The 13,724-nt window shown below is 37.8% G+C and overlaps 1 protein-coding gene across 6 annotated transcripts in view; it reads left to right on the top strand.

Annotated features, from left to right (window-relative positions):
* The window catches only part of ncam2b (neural cell adhesion molecule 2b), a 392,880-nt gene that overhangs the window by 263,747 nt on the left and 115,409 nt on the right, over positions 1-13,724 (top strand). For all 6 annotated transcript variants that reach the window (XM_087265877.1, XM_087265878.1, XM_087265879.2 and 3 more), the window contains 2 exon segments: positions 11,370-11,513; positions 11,927-12,061. In XM_087265877.1, the coding sequence (XP_087122003.1) occupies positions 11,370-11,513; positions 11,927-12,061 (279 nt within the window).

Raw genomic sequence — 13,724 nt, 5'->3', positions numbered from 1 at the left:
TTGATTAAAAGAGCCCGGAAGTTTAAAAAAAATGTCTTTGACCAACTGTGGCTGTTAGCCCATTAATTTGCAGTTTTAATACTATCCTAATACTGAAAATAGTTAATAAAGAATATAACTTAATCTGTTAGTCAGATAGAGTCATTATCAGTTGCTAATGTATTAATCATTAATCTCCACAGCCTGATCATCCTGCCGCCCAACCCTACTCATTAAAGCTAAACAGTGCCGAGCCTGGTCAGCCTGCAGGTCCTAATGCCCCAGTAAAGTAAAGGGGACACTATACTGTCGGTGGGCGCTGTCTTTTGGATGAGATGTTAAACTGAAGTCACTGACTCTCTGTGGTCATTAGAAATCCCATGGCACTTCTTGTAAAGAGCAGGGGTGTAGCCCGGTGTCTTGACCAAACTATGGCTGCGTCCGAAACCGCATACTTCCACACCATATAGTACGCTAAAATCAGTATGTGAGCCGAGTAGTACAGTATGTCTGAATTCATAGAATTCGAAAATCAGTATGGGAGAAGTACCCAGATGACTTACTACTTCCGGCAAGATTCTGGAGTGTGCATCCCATGCATGCTGCGCTATCCCATGATACCCCGCAAGCAAATTCATGAACAGGAGTAAAACGAAGCAACTGACGAAAGTAGGTCACGTGACCATGACAAAATGGTGGCTGTAGTACGACCGAAATCCATTCGTACTTTTCACATTCATACTGTATAGAACGTACTTTTCTAACAGCCGAGTAGTATGTTTAAATTCAAATCCAGTACCTACTGAGTAGTAGGCTGTTTCAGACGCAGCCTAGCTCTATCGGCTCTTACCCATAATGCCCTCTCAATCATCCCCATCCACCGAATTGGCCGTATCACTGTCTTTCCACTCCACTGGTGTGTGGTGAGCGCACTGGTGTGTTGTCCTGTGGCTGCCGTCGCATCATCCAAGTGGATGCTGCACACTAGTGGTGGTGTGGAGAGACCCCCTTCATGATTGTGAAGTATTTTGGGTTTATGGCCATACACGATAAATGCGCTATATAAATACACATTACAATACATTACATAACGAATGGTTTAGTTCTTCATGATCCAAACAGTAACACATCTTATCATCTTGACACATTGTTATACATACTGCAGTAATGATACATACTGTATAATGTTTAATACTCATATTGTTAATTGTTACTAAAAATGCTTACTGACCTCACAGTTTTGAACTGTATTTGGGTGCTATACATAAACAGAGTCAGGACAAAATTGAGGTCAGCAAATAGCACTCAGCATTGCCTCTGTGAGCACCAGAGCACAATATATCTTTTCACATGAACCTTCCAGTGTTTAGATCCATACTGCTTGCGTTTGGTGACACAACCAGTTATAGTACTTTCGAAATATGGATTGCAAATCACCTGAGATTTGGCACTGTGGGGCTCTTCTGCTTGAAAGGCAAGCAGCTTTTCTCCCTCCTGTTCATGGCACTCGAGACACAAAATCCACCCAGGGGATTCAAGGCTTCCTGGCACGATGGTGGTCTCTGAGCAGTGGGGATGCTGTCCCTCTCAAAGTCCTATCACTGTCAGAACCCACACACTCACATCTGTGCTGGGAGATGCAGAGATAATTGTCTCTTTCGCTCTGGTTTATAAATCAGCAGAGAATAGTTTTTTATGAGGGCAAATACAGTTATGACAGTTTGATTTGCGTTTCAGATAACCTACAGCACCTGAAAATTCTTAGTTTATCTGGATTTATGATTTATAGTAATGTGTTTGAGTAAAATGTAATTTCAGTTTTACTCTTCAAACTTATAGGAGACATAAAATATCTAAAAAATAATTGCTAGGGTTTCCGACGTGTCTGTATTAATTTTTAGACAACATAATACCAATGTTTTATCTTCGGTTGAGTTTTAAAAAAGCATTATTTGCAGATTTTACCCAGATATTTTAATCCTAACAAATGAGAACAATTGTTATTCTGACAATTTTACTAGCAAAAAAAAGTTAAATATTTTATTAGATATTTAGAAGAAATGTAATCATAGAATGGAATAAAGCTATTTAAAGATTGTTATTTTAACCCATACCTATACAGTGCATCCGGAAAGTATTCAAAGCGCTTCACTTTTTCCAATTTTTTTTATATTACAGTCTTATGCCAAAATGGATTAAATTCATTAATTTCCTTTAAAATTACACACAATACCCCATAATGACAATGTGAAAAAAGTTTTTTTTTTTAATTGTTATGAATTTATAAAAACTGAAATTTCGCATGTAGAGAAGTATTCACAGCCTGTGCCGTGAAGCTCTAAATTGAGCTCAGGTACATTTTGTTTCCACTGATCATGCTTGAGATGTTTCAGCAGCTTAATTGGAGTTCACCTGTGGTAAATTCTGTTGATTGGACATGATTTGAAAAGGTATACACCTGTCTATATAAGGTCTCAGGGTTGACAGTGCATGTCAAAGCACAAACCAAGCATGAAGACAAAGGTTACAGAAGGCTACAGAAAAAATTCTGCTGCTCTGAAAGTTCTAATGAGCACAGTGGCCTCCATCATCCGCAAGTAGAAGATGTATGGAACCACCAGGACACTTCCTAGAGGCCGACTATCTAAGCTGAGTGATCGGAGGAGAAGTGCTTTAGGGAGGTGATCAATAACCCGATGGTCACTTTGTCTGAGCTCCATCGCTCTTTTGTGGAGAGAGGAGAACCTTAAAAAAGGACAGCCATCTGTACAGCAATCCACCAATCAGGCCTGTATGGTAGAGTGGCCAGACAGAAGCTACTCCCTGCCTGGAATTTGCCAAAAAGCATCTGAAGGACTTTCAGACCATAAGAAACAAAATTCTCTTGTCTAATAAAACTAAATTTTAATTATTTCGAGTCAATGCCAGGCATTACGTTAGGGGAAAACCAGGCACCGCTCATCACCAGGCTAATACCATCCCTACAGTGAAGCATGTGAAAGCATGGTGGTGGCAGCATGAACTGGAGAATTAGTCAGGATAGAGGGAAAGATGAATGCAGCAATGTACAAAGACATCCTGAATAAAAATTTGCTTCAGAGTGCTCTTGACCTCAGATTGGGGTGACGGTTTAGCAGGACAATGACCCAAAGCACACTGCCATAATATCAATGGAGTGGCTTCACAACAACTCGGTGAATGTCCTTTAGTGGCCCAGCCAGAGCCCAAACCTAAATCCTATTGAACATCTCTAGAGAGATCTGAAAATGGCTGTACACCGTCACTTCCTATCCAACCTGATAGAGCTTGCAAAAAAGCCCAAAGGTAGGTGTGCCAAACTTGTGACATTATATTCAAAAAGACTTGAGGCTGTAATTGCTGCCAAAGGTGCATCAAATAAAATATTAAGCAAAGACTGTGAATACCTATGTACATATGATTTTTCAGGGGTTTTTTTTATTTAATACATTTGCAACAATAAAAAAATTAAATAAAATAAATTTTCATTATAGGCTATTGTGTGTAGAATTTTGAGGAAATGCAGTGGGGACAGGTTGAAAGCCATGAAATTGGAGTTAGGTCAGTGGCTTGAATGCTAATGATTGTCACCTGTATGCCACACAGGTCTTGAGTCCCATGTGAGGCTAGAGATTTTCTTACTATGGGGAGATAAAAATATCTGTGTTACTTACCCACCTGACCCACCTGACCCACCTGACCGATCAGGCTCCTCCCAAACTTACGTTAGGAACTTCATTTAATTTCAGACTTGCCATTAGCAGACTTTAAAGAGGAGCTCCGGAACCATAATCGGAAGACTGACAACAGAGGAAGATAAGAAAGGACCTGGTCTAGGACACTTTTTCAGATTAAAATAAACACAAAACAAAATGGGTGGGGGTAGCCCCTCAGGGACAGCTACTGCCTAAACGGAATCCAAAAACATACATGAAGTCTCCTAGACTCTGCCCTCTTCTCTTCCTCTGTCATCACTCATCTGTTTATCCTTCCACACTCCTTTGTGAGACTCAAGACCAGTATGGTGCTCCATTTTTATGGTTCTTGACCGCATTCCTTCTCATGACATTAACAACAGAAAAAATATTAAATCTGTCTCTCCTCCCCCCATATCTGTATGATCTCTGAAGGTGTTGAAATGTCTTGAAATGAGCTGTCATCTATGGTACACTCAAGTGTTTCCTCAGAAGTTTGTTTTGTCTGAAATGACAGAAATCATTTCAGTTTCACTCATGGTTGAAATCAATACAAAGAAAATGCACCTCAAGATGTTCCCCTCCATCTGTCCTCTTTGGAGATTAGACCTGATGCAAACTTTAAGGCTCGAATTATCATACATTTACATTAAAATGTATTCAGCATATTACAAGGATGCATGCTCTTACATGTCCTCGCTATAAAAGCAATTTGAGAGAACTGTATATTGATGCAAATTACAATGGAACAACATCTTGGCACAACTATTTAGGAATCCATTACATTGCAAAGGACATTATGTGTGTTAGCACAAAAAAAACCTCCACCGTTGGAAATGCTGCCATTGAAATAGCTGTTTTGATTTTCCCTCTGAATAGAGGACATCCAAAAGCTTTCAAAGAGAGAGCCTCACAATGCGGGGGAAAATGGACGTGTTCCATCTGAAGATGTTTGACAAATCTGTTGATGTAAAGCTAAATGTAATTCCCCAACAACGAGACAGCTGCCGGCAGACGACACGGAGCAAAGCAGCTTCAATGAGGGGGAAAAAGCAACAGGGATAGAAAAAGCATTTCACTAAGGAAGGGAGAATAGCTGTGTTGTGGTCACAGCTAAATTGAATGCGTCTTACATTGTTGCATTAAAGGAATAGTTCAGAACTTTCTTCTCTGGAATGAAAAGGAGAAGTTTTACAGATTGTAGATTCCATGTGTTGCTTGTTGGTTTTGTTCTGTTTTGTTAGTCTGTTTGTTCACTTCTTTGGTGGTTCACTACAGTGTGTTTTGTGCTGCACTGTTTCAGTGATCTCTTGTGGGCTTCTTTGTTGATTTATTGTTAAAAGGACTGGTTTTGCAGCTCACAAATCATGACACTGTGCACTTCTAATCAATTGGGATACAAAGCTTTTCAAGTCAACAAAAAGCTGTTTGAAAAAATGTTGAAAGACTTGTTCGTTTGACTTGTGCAATATATACCAATTCTTTTGAAGTCCTACTATTTGATTCTATATTCAAGAAGGAGAATGAGGGTCAGTTCACCCAAAAGGGAAAATTATGTGATGAATTACTCATCTTCAAGACCTCAAGACTTTCATTCATCTTTGAAACACAAATAGATATTTTAGATATTTTAGTTGAAATCCTTGAGCTCTCTCATTGTCCATACAGTACAGTACAGTACAGCAATTATCCAGAAGTTTAGATAGGAAACCAAATGTTTCTTTGTGACTTTAGGGGTTTTACTGTAATAATACAAGAATAATGTCACCTTAAGGTTCTGCATGAGATAAAGGCTGATTTATACTTCTGCTTCAAGTGATTGGCTTGACCCAAGGTGCCTGCCTTGCATGTAGTCGTGCATTTATAATTCTGCATGCTGTTTGTGTTGTTTTGCAGTAATATTTCCGAAGCACTAGCTGGCAGTAGGTTTTTATGTTTAGTTTTTTTTTCAGAACACTACCTTAAGTATCTAAAACTCACTCATTCAGAGGCAGGAATTGGCAGATGCCAAACAACATTAATCATAATATAAACACAAAACAACAGTTTCCATCTAGTGCTACTGCAGGGGACTTGACACTTGTTAACACTCGCTCTAATTTGATCGCAAGGCTTTCGGTCCCGCCCACATTGGTCACAGCTACCAAGCTGACTAATCACTGAGCTTGCGCTACTCATTATGACCTGTAGTTACATTTCTTGAGAAGTGCGCTTTGATGTTAGCCACGCTAAGTAGCGGGTGCCCCTGTGTAAACTCTGGGTTCCCTGTAGCCACCCCACTATTATTTTGCTGTTGATATTATTAATTTAAATGTACTTACATAAATTTACAATATTTCAATAAATAAATAAATAAAATGCAGCCACTAAATTATTGTGGATTGATTGGTGACACTGAAGTAGCTGATTCACTGCCCCTCACCCTCCCTGATCATCATTGACAGCATGCAGTAGTATACATGTAAATGCATGCAGAAGTATAAATCAGCCTTAAGGGTGCAAGGGCAACATGATGCTTGCATGCTGCACTGCTGACTATAATGGCAATAGTAAATGCCTGTAGTAAATGCCCACCTTGACCTGACAAAGATTGGAGATATTGACAAACAAAGTCATTTTACTTCTATTTAGGCACACAAAATTGTTCCTGAAGTTTTGAATTATTAAAGTTGAACATCTCAGGACCATTGCTTACAATGGAGGATGAGAGAGCTCTCCGATTTCATCTGAAATACCTTAATTTGAGGGTGAAGATGTCAGGGGATTGGAAGATAATGAGAATGAGTAATTGAATTAGACACGAGTAAATATATATATATATATATATATATATATATATATATATATATATATATATATATAAATTATTGTTTTTTTTTTGTAGTGTTTGGAGTTAGGTGTGACACGTTACTGTATTCTAATTACATTTTTTAGGATTGCAACAAATTTAAAACGCAACGAATTACATTTTAAATTTGTGTAATTTGATTACAGTTACTAAAGTCTATGTAATTGCATTACTTACCTGACAATTATAGTTTTTAGAAGACAAAATACTTTTTTTAAATTACATTTTCTGCTGCAAAGTCAGTTAATAAGTATACACTTTTAAATTGCTGGAGAACGTGAACTTAAGTGGTTTGATAGTGCTGATGCAAGTGCTTGCTTCTTCATAAGAAAATACAGACAAAACGTTGATTTCATTGAGCATTGGGAGCGCATATTGCACGCACATGCAATTTCCAGGTGCACCTACAGTAGTTGAAAACTGCTAGTCACTTGACAAGAACTGACTGATCAGCTTTATACATTGGAATATACACATTTAGGTGGACTAATTACCTCAGACTAACACAGAACACCCAAACACTGCAGCACTTTTTCCTACTATGGATGTCAATGGTTACAGGTATCCAGCTTTCTCCATGTCTTTTATTCAATAAACAAAAAAGATACATATTTGGAACAAGTGATTAATGAGAAAATTATAAGTTTTGGGCAAACCTTTTAAGTTTTTTGAATATGTCAATCTACTGTGGCCAACTCATTGTAATGTTTCTTCATTGAATATTGAATTACTGAAAGAGCTGCAATTTATTTAATATATTTATATGTATAAGTATATTTTATATGTTTTAAAAGTAACTTTACAGTAAAGTAATTAGTAATCTGATTAATTTTTACATTAAGTAATCAGAAATGTAATCAGATTACATCTTTTGAGTAGTAGTCAATTGATTACTTTTTTTTTAAAGTAACCTACCCAACACAAGTAGTGTTATAGATATGACAATGGTATTACTTTTTAAATTCATTAAGGCTGCATAAGTATGAATATGCTCTTTGATTTTAATTCTTATTTATCAATTACTTTAACTCAACTCAACTGAATCATGCATATTATAGGTACAATTTTGACTGCTGGTGTTGAAGGAATCTTATAAACTTAAAAAACGGACTCAGTCACAAATTCAGAGAATGCATTTCGGCAAGCTGTGATTTAACTGAGCAACAACTTCGGTTTCGTTTTTTTCATCACATAGAGATATGATATGACTTCAAAAGACTCTGAATATAATGCACAAATCAGGGTCAGGACGGAGAATCGTTTCATATTTTTATGATGTTTTGTTATTCCTTTTGATGCTTTAAGTTGATTCTCATTCACTGTAAAAGCACAAAAAAAGAGCAACTTGCTCATCTACAGTAGTTCAAAATCTGTTCTTACTGTATACTGTATGTTCCCAAGAAAGTGTTAAAATTAAAATAAAAAAGGAATCATGAGGATAAAAACATTATCACAGAATGAATTTTATGTTTAAAATCAGCCCTGCATTATTAAGATCTTGATGATATGATATATAGCAGATGAAACGAAATAAAGAACAAAACGCGGAAAAGAGACATGACAGACACTGACAAAGTGAAGAAGAAAGGGAAAGGTGTGGAAATGTCTCTCTTTAAAGCAAGCGGCTTCAAAGTCTTGATGCACTGGGGTAAAAAAATGCTGCATGAAATGTTCACCCAATTTTCTTTCTTTTTTAATGTATGGGAATGAAATTTTAATCCTCAGTGTGTATAATTAGTGGATTTTGCTAAACTTCTAGGAGCTGTTTCACAAGCTTGCATCTCTAACTTTGTAGCAGGTTTGGCATTTGCCTATGTTCCATTAGAAGTTGTATTTAGAGCAGTGGGAGCCGTGTGTAAACAGACATGACTCACAGATCAATACGCAGAGCTGCTGTGCTGATGAGGATGTGCGGCTTCTTTCAGCTCTCTGAAGACGCATTTTCTTATACTGCGGTGTAGCAGCTGTTTACACCGGCTTCCCACACAAATACAATGTGGTTTTGGTGCAGCAGAAAGTAGCTGCGAATAGTGAATAATAAGAGACGACGCTGAAGCACACCTGATATATGACAAGCAGATATAGATGTTGACACCTAACTTGTTTTCCGTTGATTTTTCTTTTGGTTTTCCTCACTGAGGGGCTGATCTAGAAATCCAAAGCCTTCATGCCGTTCCTTTCATCTTCCTGCTGCTCAAATGTTGCAAATGAAATCTGTACAGCTTCCATGTGTCATAGAGATTAATCCTAATTAGCAGCTTAAATATATAGGTTAGGCTTGTATGATTTCTTTTACATTTTTCTTATCGAGGAGATATGTAAATTTAATTAAAAAAGCAAATGTCACAAAGTAGATTTAAAATCACTTATATATCACATTGCATCACTTTTTAGTTTTTTACACAAATCAACATTTGTCATCTTTGATAAAAATTAGAGTTTGGATAAATTTAGATTAAAAAAGTCAAACTTACAACCTCTACGATAAAACATAATGCAGTGTACATATAAATATTTATAAACAAATACAAGAATTCATTCATTTTCTTTTCAGCTTAGTCCCTTTATTAATTTAGAGTCGCCACAGTGGAATTAACCACCAACTTATCCAACATATGTTTTACGCAGCGGATGCCCCTCCAGCTGCAACCCATCACTGGTAAACATCCATAGACAATCATTCACGTTTATACACTATGGACAATTTAGCCTACCCAATTCACCTGTACCGCCTGTCTTTGGACTGTGGAGGAATCCGGAGCACCTGAAGGAAACCTACGTGAATGTGGGGAGAATATGCAAACTCCACACAGAAATGCGAACAGTCCCAATTTGTTATGGACAGGTTTGGTGGTATGGGTAGGTTTAAGGGTGGGTTAAGGTGTAAGGGATGGTCAACAGTGTTTTTACAAATGTTATTACAAAAGTTAATTAAAGATGTAATTACATACAGGTATTCAATCAAGCATAAGTACAGAGTAAATACATGCATTTACACAATAAGTATATTGTAACAAACTATTAATTCCTGTGTAAGTACATATTAGTTAGGACCATGCCATCTGACCCAGCCAAGGCTCGAACCAGCAACCTTGTTACTGTGAGGCAACAGCACTAGCTACTGCGCCACCTCTTTGCCTTACAAGAATTTGTGTAATTATTTAACAATACAGTTTTTCAGGGACATTTTAAGGCTTGCATTTGACAACAACATGCTAGGACACCATGTCAGATGGGTATAGTGAGATGTGTATATATATTTTTATTATTTATTGAAAGATAACTCAAAGCTTAAAAATAATAATAACAATGTTTGAAATGTTAATTCAATTTAAAATAATTTTCTTATATGTTTCAAAGTCAAAGTCAGCATTATTTTTCATTCAACCACATGTACAGAGAATCGAAATTGTTTTATTCTCACACCCTATAGGTGCCTAACAGATAATATTACTAAAAAGAAGTAAAAAAAAAAGAAATTACATTAAATACAATAACACATATAATATAATTTAAAATATGAGTAAAATGGTGACGGAGTGGCACAGTAGGTAGTGCTGTCGCCTCACAGCAAGAAGGTTACTGGTTCGAGTCACGGCTGGGTCAGTTGGCGTATCTGTGTGGAGTTTGCATATTCTCACCATGTTCACGTAGGTTTCCTCTGGGTGCTCCGGTTTTCCCCACAGTCCAAACACATGCACTATAGGTGAAATGAACAAGCAAAATTGACTGTAGTGTATGTGTGTAATGAGTGTGTACTGTATGGGTGGTTTCCCAGCGATGGGTTTAGGCTAAAAGGACATCCGCTGCGTAAAACATATGCTGGATAAGTTGGCGATTCATTCCGCTGTGTCAACGCCTGATTAAAAAAGAGAAGCTAAAGCTAAAGCTAAGCTAAAAAACTAATGAATGAATGTTAAAATAATCATGTTCCAATGTTGTTTTCTGATCTAGTCAGTAGGCATGAAACCTTTCACAAAACCACACAGGCAACTGTGACTGTCTAGCGCCAAAGTGTAAGACCTCTTTTAGTCAATTTGTTTTTATTTCTGTTAAGGGAACCAAACTGTGGAATTATTTACCTGTTAGCCTAAAATCAGAAAGTAATATAAATGTTTTAGTAGTGTACATAAAAAGTGGTTAAAAACAAAACAGCAGTGTTTGCACAAATAGTCCACTATTAGTTTGTTGGATCATGCTGCCTTTGCTTTGGCCTTACAGCAATTTTATGTAAATAATTATACTGTTGTGTATATGTATGTATTTTATTTTAATTTTGTCAAGTTTCCTGTGGGCAGGAGTTGAGAATTAGCAAGTCTGCTAAAACACTTCATTCATTCATTCATTTTCTTGTCGGCTTAGTCCCCTTATTAATCCGGGGTCGCCACAGCGGAATGAACCAACTTATCCAGCAAGTTTTTATGCAGCGGATGCCCTTCCAGCCGCAACCCATCTCTGGAAAACATCCACAAACACATTCACACACACACTCACACACTACGGACAATTTAGCCTACCCAATTCAACTGTACCGCACGTCTTTGGACTGTGGGGGAAACCGGAGAAACCGGAGGAAACCCATGTGAACACAGGGAGAACATTCAAACTCCACACAGAAACGCCAACTGAGCCGAGGCTCGAACCAGTGACCCAGGGACCTTCTTGCTGTGACACAACAGCACTACCTACTGCACCACTGCTTCGTCTGCTAAAACACTTAAACAAGTTCAATTGCTTGTCCAGTGTAATTGTGATGTACATGTCAAATAAATAAATGTTATTTTCCAACAATGTAATCATTTTTACTATTTCTTCTCTCTCCCCCTCAGAGAAGCTGACGTTCAGAGATGTGAGGTCTCCACAGGAGTTTCGGCAGGGTGAGGTGGCTGAAGTGGTCTGTGATGTCACCAGTTCCCCTGTGCCTGTGGTCTCCTGGTTTTACAACAACATTGAGATCATTGAAGACACTGAGAGTAAGTAATCTGCCATATTGACCTATTTTCTCTGGCTAAAAAAAGACCTTTGCGGCATTGCTAAATAAGTGAGATATCATTGTCAATTAATACATAAATGCTTGAAAATTAATGTAGACTTCAAGCTTCTCTGTAGAGGACTGCAGAGAGAGAAAATGACCAGCAAAAACACAAAAAAGGGAATGCATGATAAAATCATTGTCACATTATGAATAATGTATGGCCTCATTTCACTGTAAGACTTTCAAAATGTTATTCCCTTTTTCCAACTCAGTGTTGACAAGCGCTAACAAGCGTGTTGATTAAAAAATGCATGTGCTTCATGTAAATGTGATTTCAGCCAGTTTTAAATATAGCCCTATTGAATGCAAAATTAGCCCGTCATTAACGCCATCAAATATTTTGTTCTCCAGAGTTTGAGCTCCTACAAAACAACAATCTGCAAGTACAGAAAGTGACTAAAGCAGATGAAGGAGTGTATCGCTGCGAGGCCAGAGTCGAAGCCAGGGGAGAAATTGACTTCCGGAACATTATCCTGGTAGTTAACGGTGAGTTGAGAGTTTTAACCTCAAAAATGCAGCAGCGTCCAGTAGTCTTTTTGAGATCTGTTAGTTTAATGGATGCATTATGAGCCAGTTTTAAAGTGACACTATAATGCTTTTTTTGAATTATTAACTTCCGTGTGCTGGGTAACAAACTGTGCCTTAAAGATCAAATTACACTACACAACAATAATTGTGTAATAACGGTGTGTGTTAATTTATTTTATAATCAATGAATCTGTTAAAAGACTTTCTGACACCCCATTTACACAGGGCATCAACGTCAATGTTTCCCATTCACTTTGAATGGGTGACGTCAAGCGTTTTCTGACTGAATAGTGGATCTGTTGGCACCGCTTTAGTGCTGTTGCTTGCTATAGAAGTTAGGAATTACTCAACTTTTCAAGCACCAATTGAAGCGTCAGCCAATTAGATTGCTTAATACAAATACCCCAGCTCAAACAGTAGCCGCTTACTGACTGATTTTATTGGCTGATTCTGCTATGATGATCTTTCAGCCCTAATTTCAGACATGTCCTCTGCCAAGCGTCGACATTGAAGCCCCATGTGTATCGGGTGTTACAGTCAACAAAAATCTTCGACAGTGACTAGTTTAATTACATCTGATTGACCATAAGCTCAAAAGAGAGATATGTGATTGGTTATTAATCTCAATGTCTAAATGTCTAAAAATCTAAATCTAATACTCCAATTTCATGGACTTTTTTCACTTTAATCACAGCAGTCGTGATACATTTGTTTGTGGAAATGCTGTTTTTGCCGCAATATCTTCAAATATTGGGTATTTTTGATCATGTTGGCGGCATTTTTGAAACATGCCCTCTCCACATTCTTACTCTTAATTGAAACACATGTTAATGGTGATGTTGATAGGTTGATTGTATTTCTTTCATCAATCTTAGACTCAAGTTCAATCAACACCATCATTGCTGTCATCGAGTGTGAACAGATTCTGTATATTGAGGAAGTCTCTAGAGCTATATGTGTCTGACATGCTGTAGACCAGAGGTGTCAAACTCAGATCCTGGAGGGCCGCAGCTCTGCACAGTTTAGTTCCAAGTCTGCTTCAACACATTTACCTGTACATTTCAACAAGCCTAAAGGACTTAATTAGTCTGATCAGTAGAGGTGTCAAAATTAATTGTTTTTTTCTGTGAACCGCGATGCAGATGGAGACAATTTAATATCAGTTCAGTTATAGATTCTAAACGGTTATTACGTACTGACATCTTTTATCTATGTGCTATGTTGTGGTAGAATACTATGGCTTAGGAGGTGTGCGCTAGTAATTAAAATGCAGTGTCTCTGCCCAAGTCACTGCGTGTTTGCTGGACAGTCTTTCATTGACACTGAAGTTACGGCAGAAGCCTAATCACTGCTGTAGAGAAAACGAAAATAAACGCCATTTCTCTCTCACTGTGGCCCCTTTGACCTGCTGGCGTGACGTTTTCTCTACTCTCATTGCAGTTCTTGTGGATCCAGACACAAGCGTGTCTGCAGAGCAAGTTTTCTCCACTGTTTTTATCATGGATTAGCTGTGATCGTAGCATCCGTTTAAAGTCAGCACGATAGAGTCAATCGCAGCCCTTTCTGTTGAGCATGTGACCAATCATAGGCATTTAACGACTAACTTGACGATGCTCAAAAA

Source organism: Danio rerio, chromosome 9 (assembly GCF_052040795.2).
Source record: "Danio rerio strain M-AB ecotype USA chromosome 9, GRCz13ab, whole genome shotgun sequence".
NCBI classification, from domain to species: domain Eukaryota; kingdom Metazoa; phylum Chordata; class Actinopteri; order Cypriniformes; family Danionidae; genus Danio; species Danio rerio.
The sequence above is the reverse complement of the archived record's forward strand: the minus strand, read 5'-3'. Positions and strand labels throughout refer to the sequence as shown.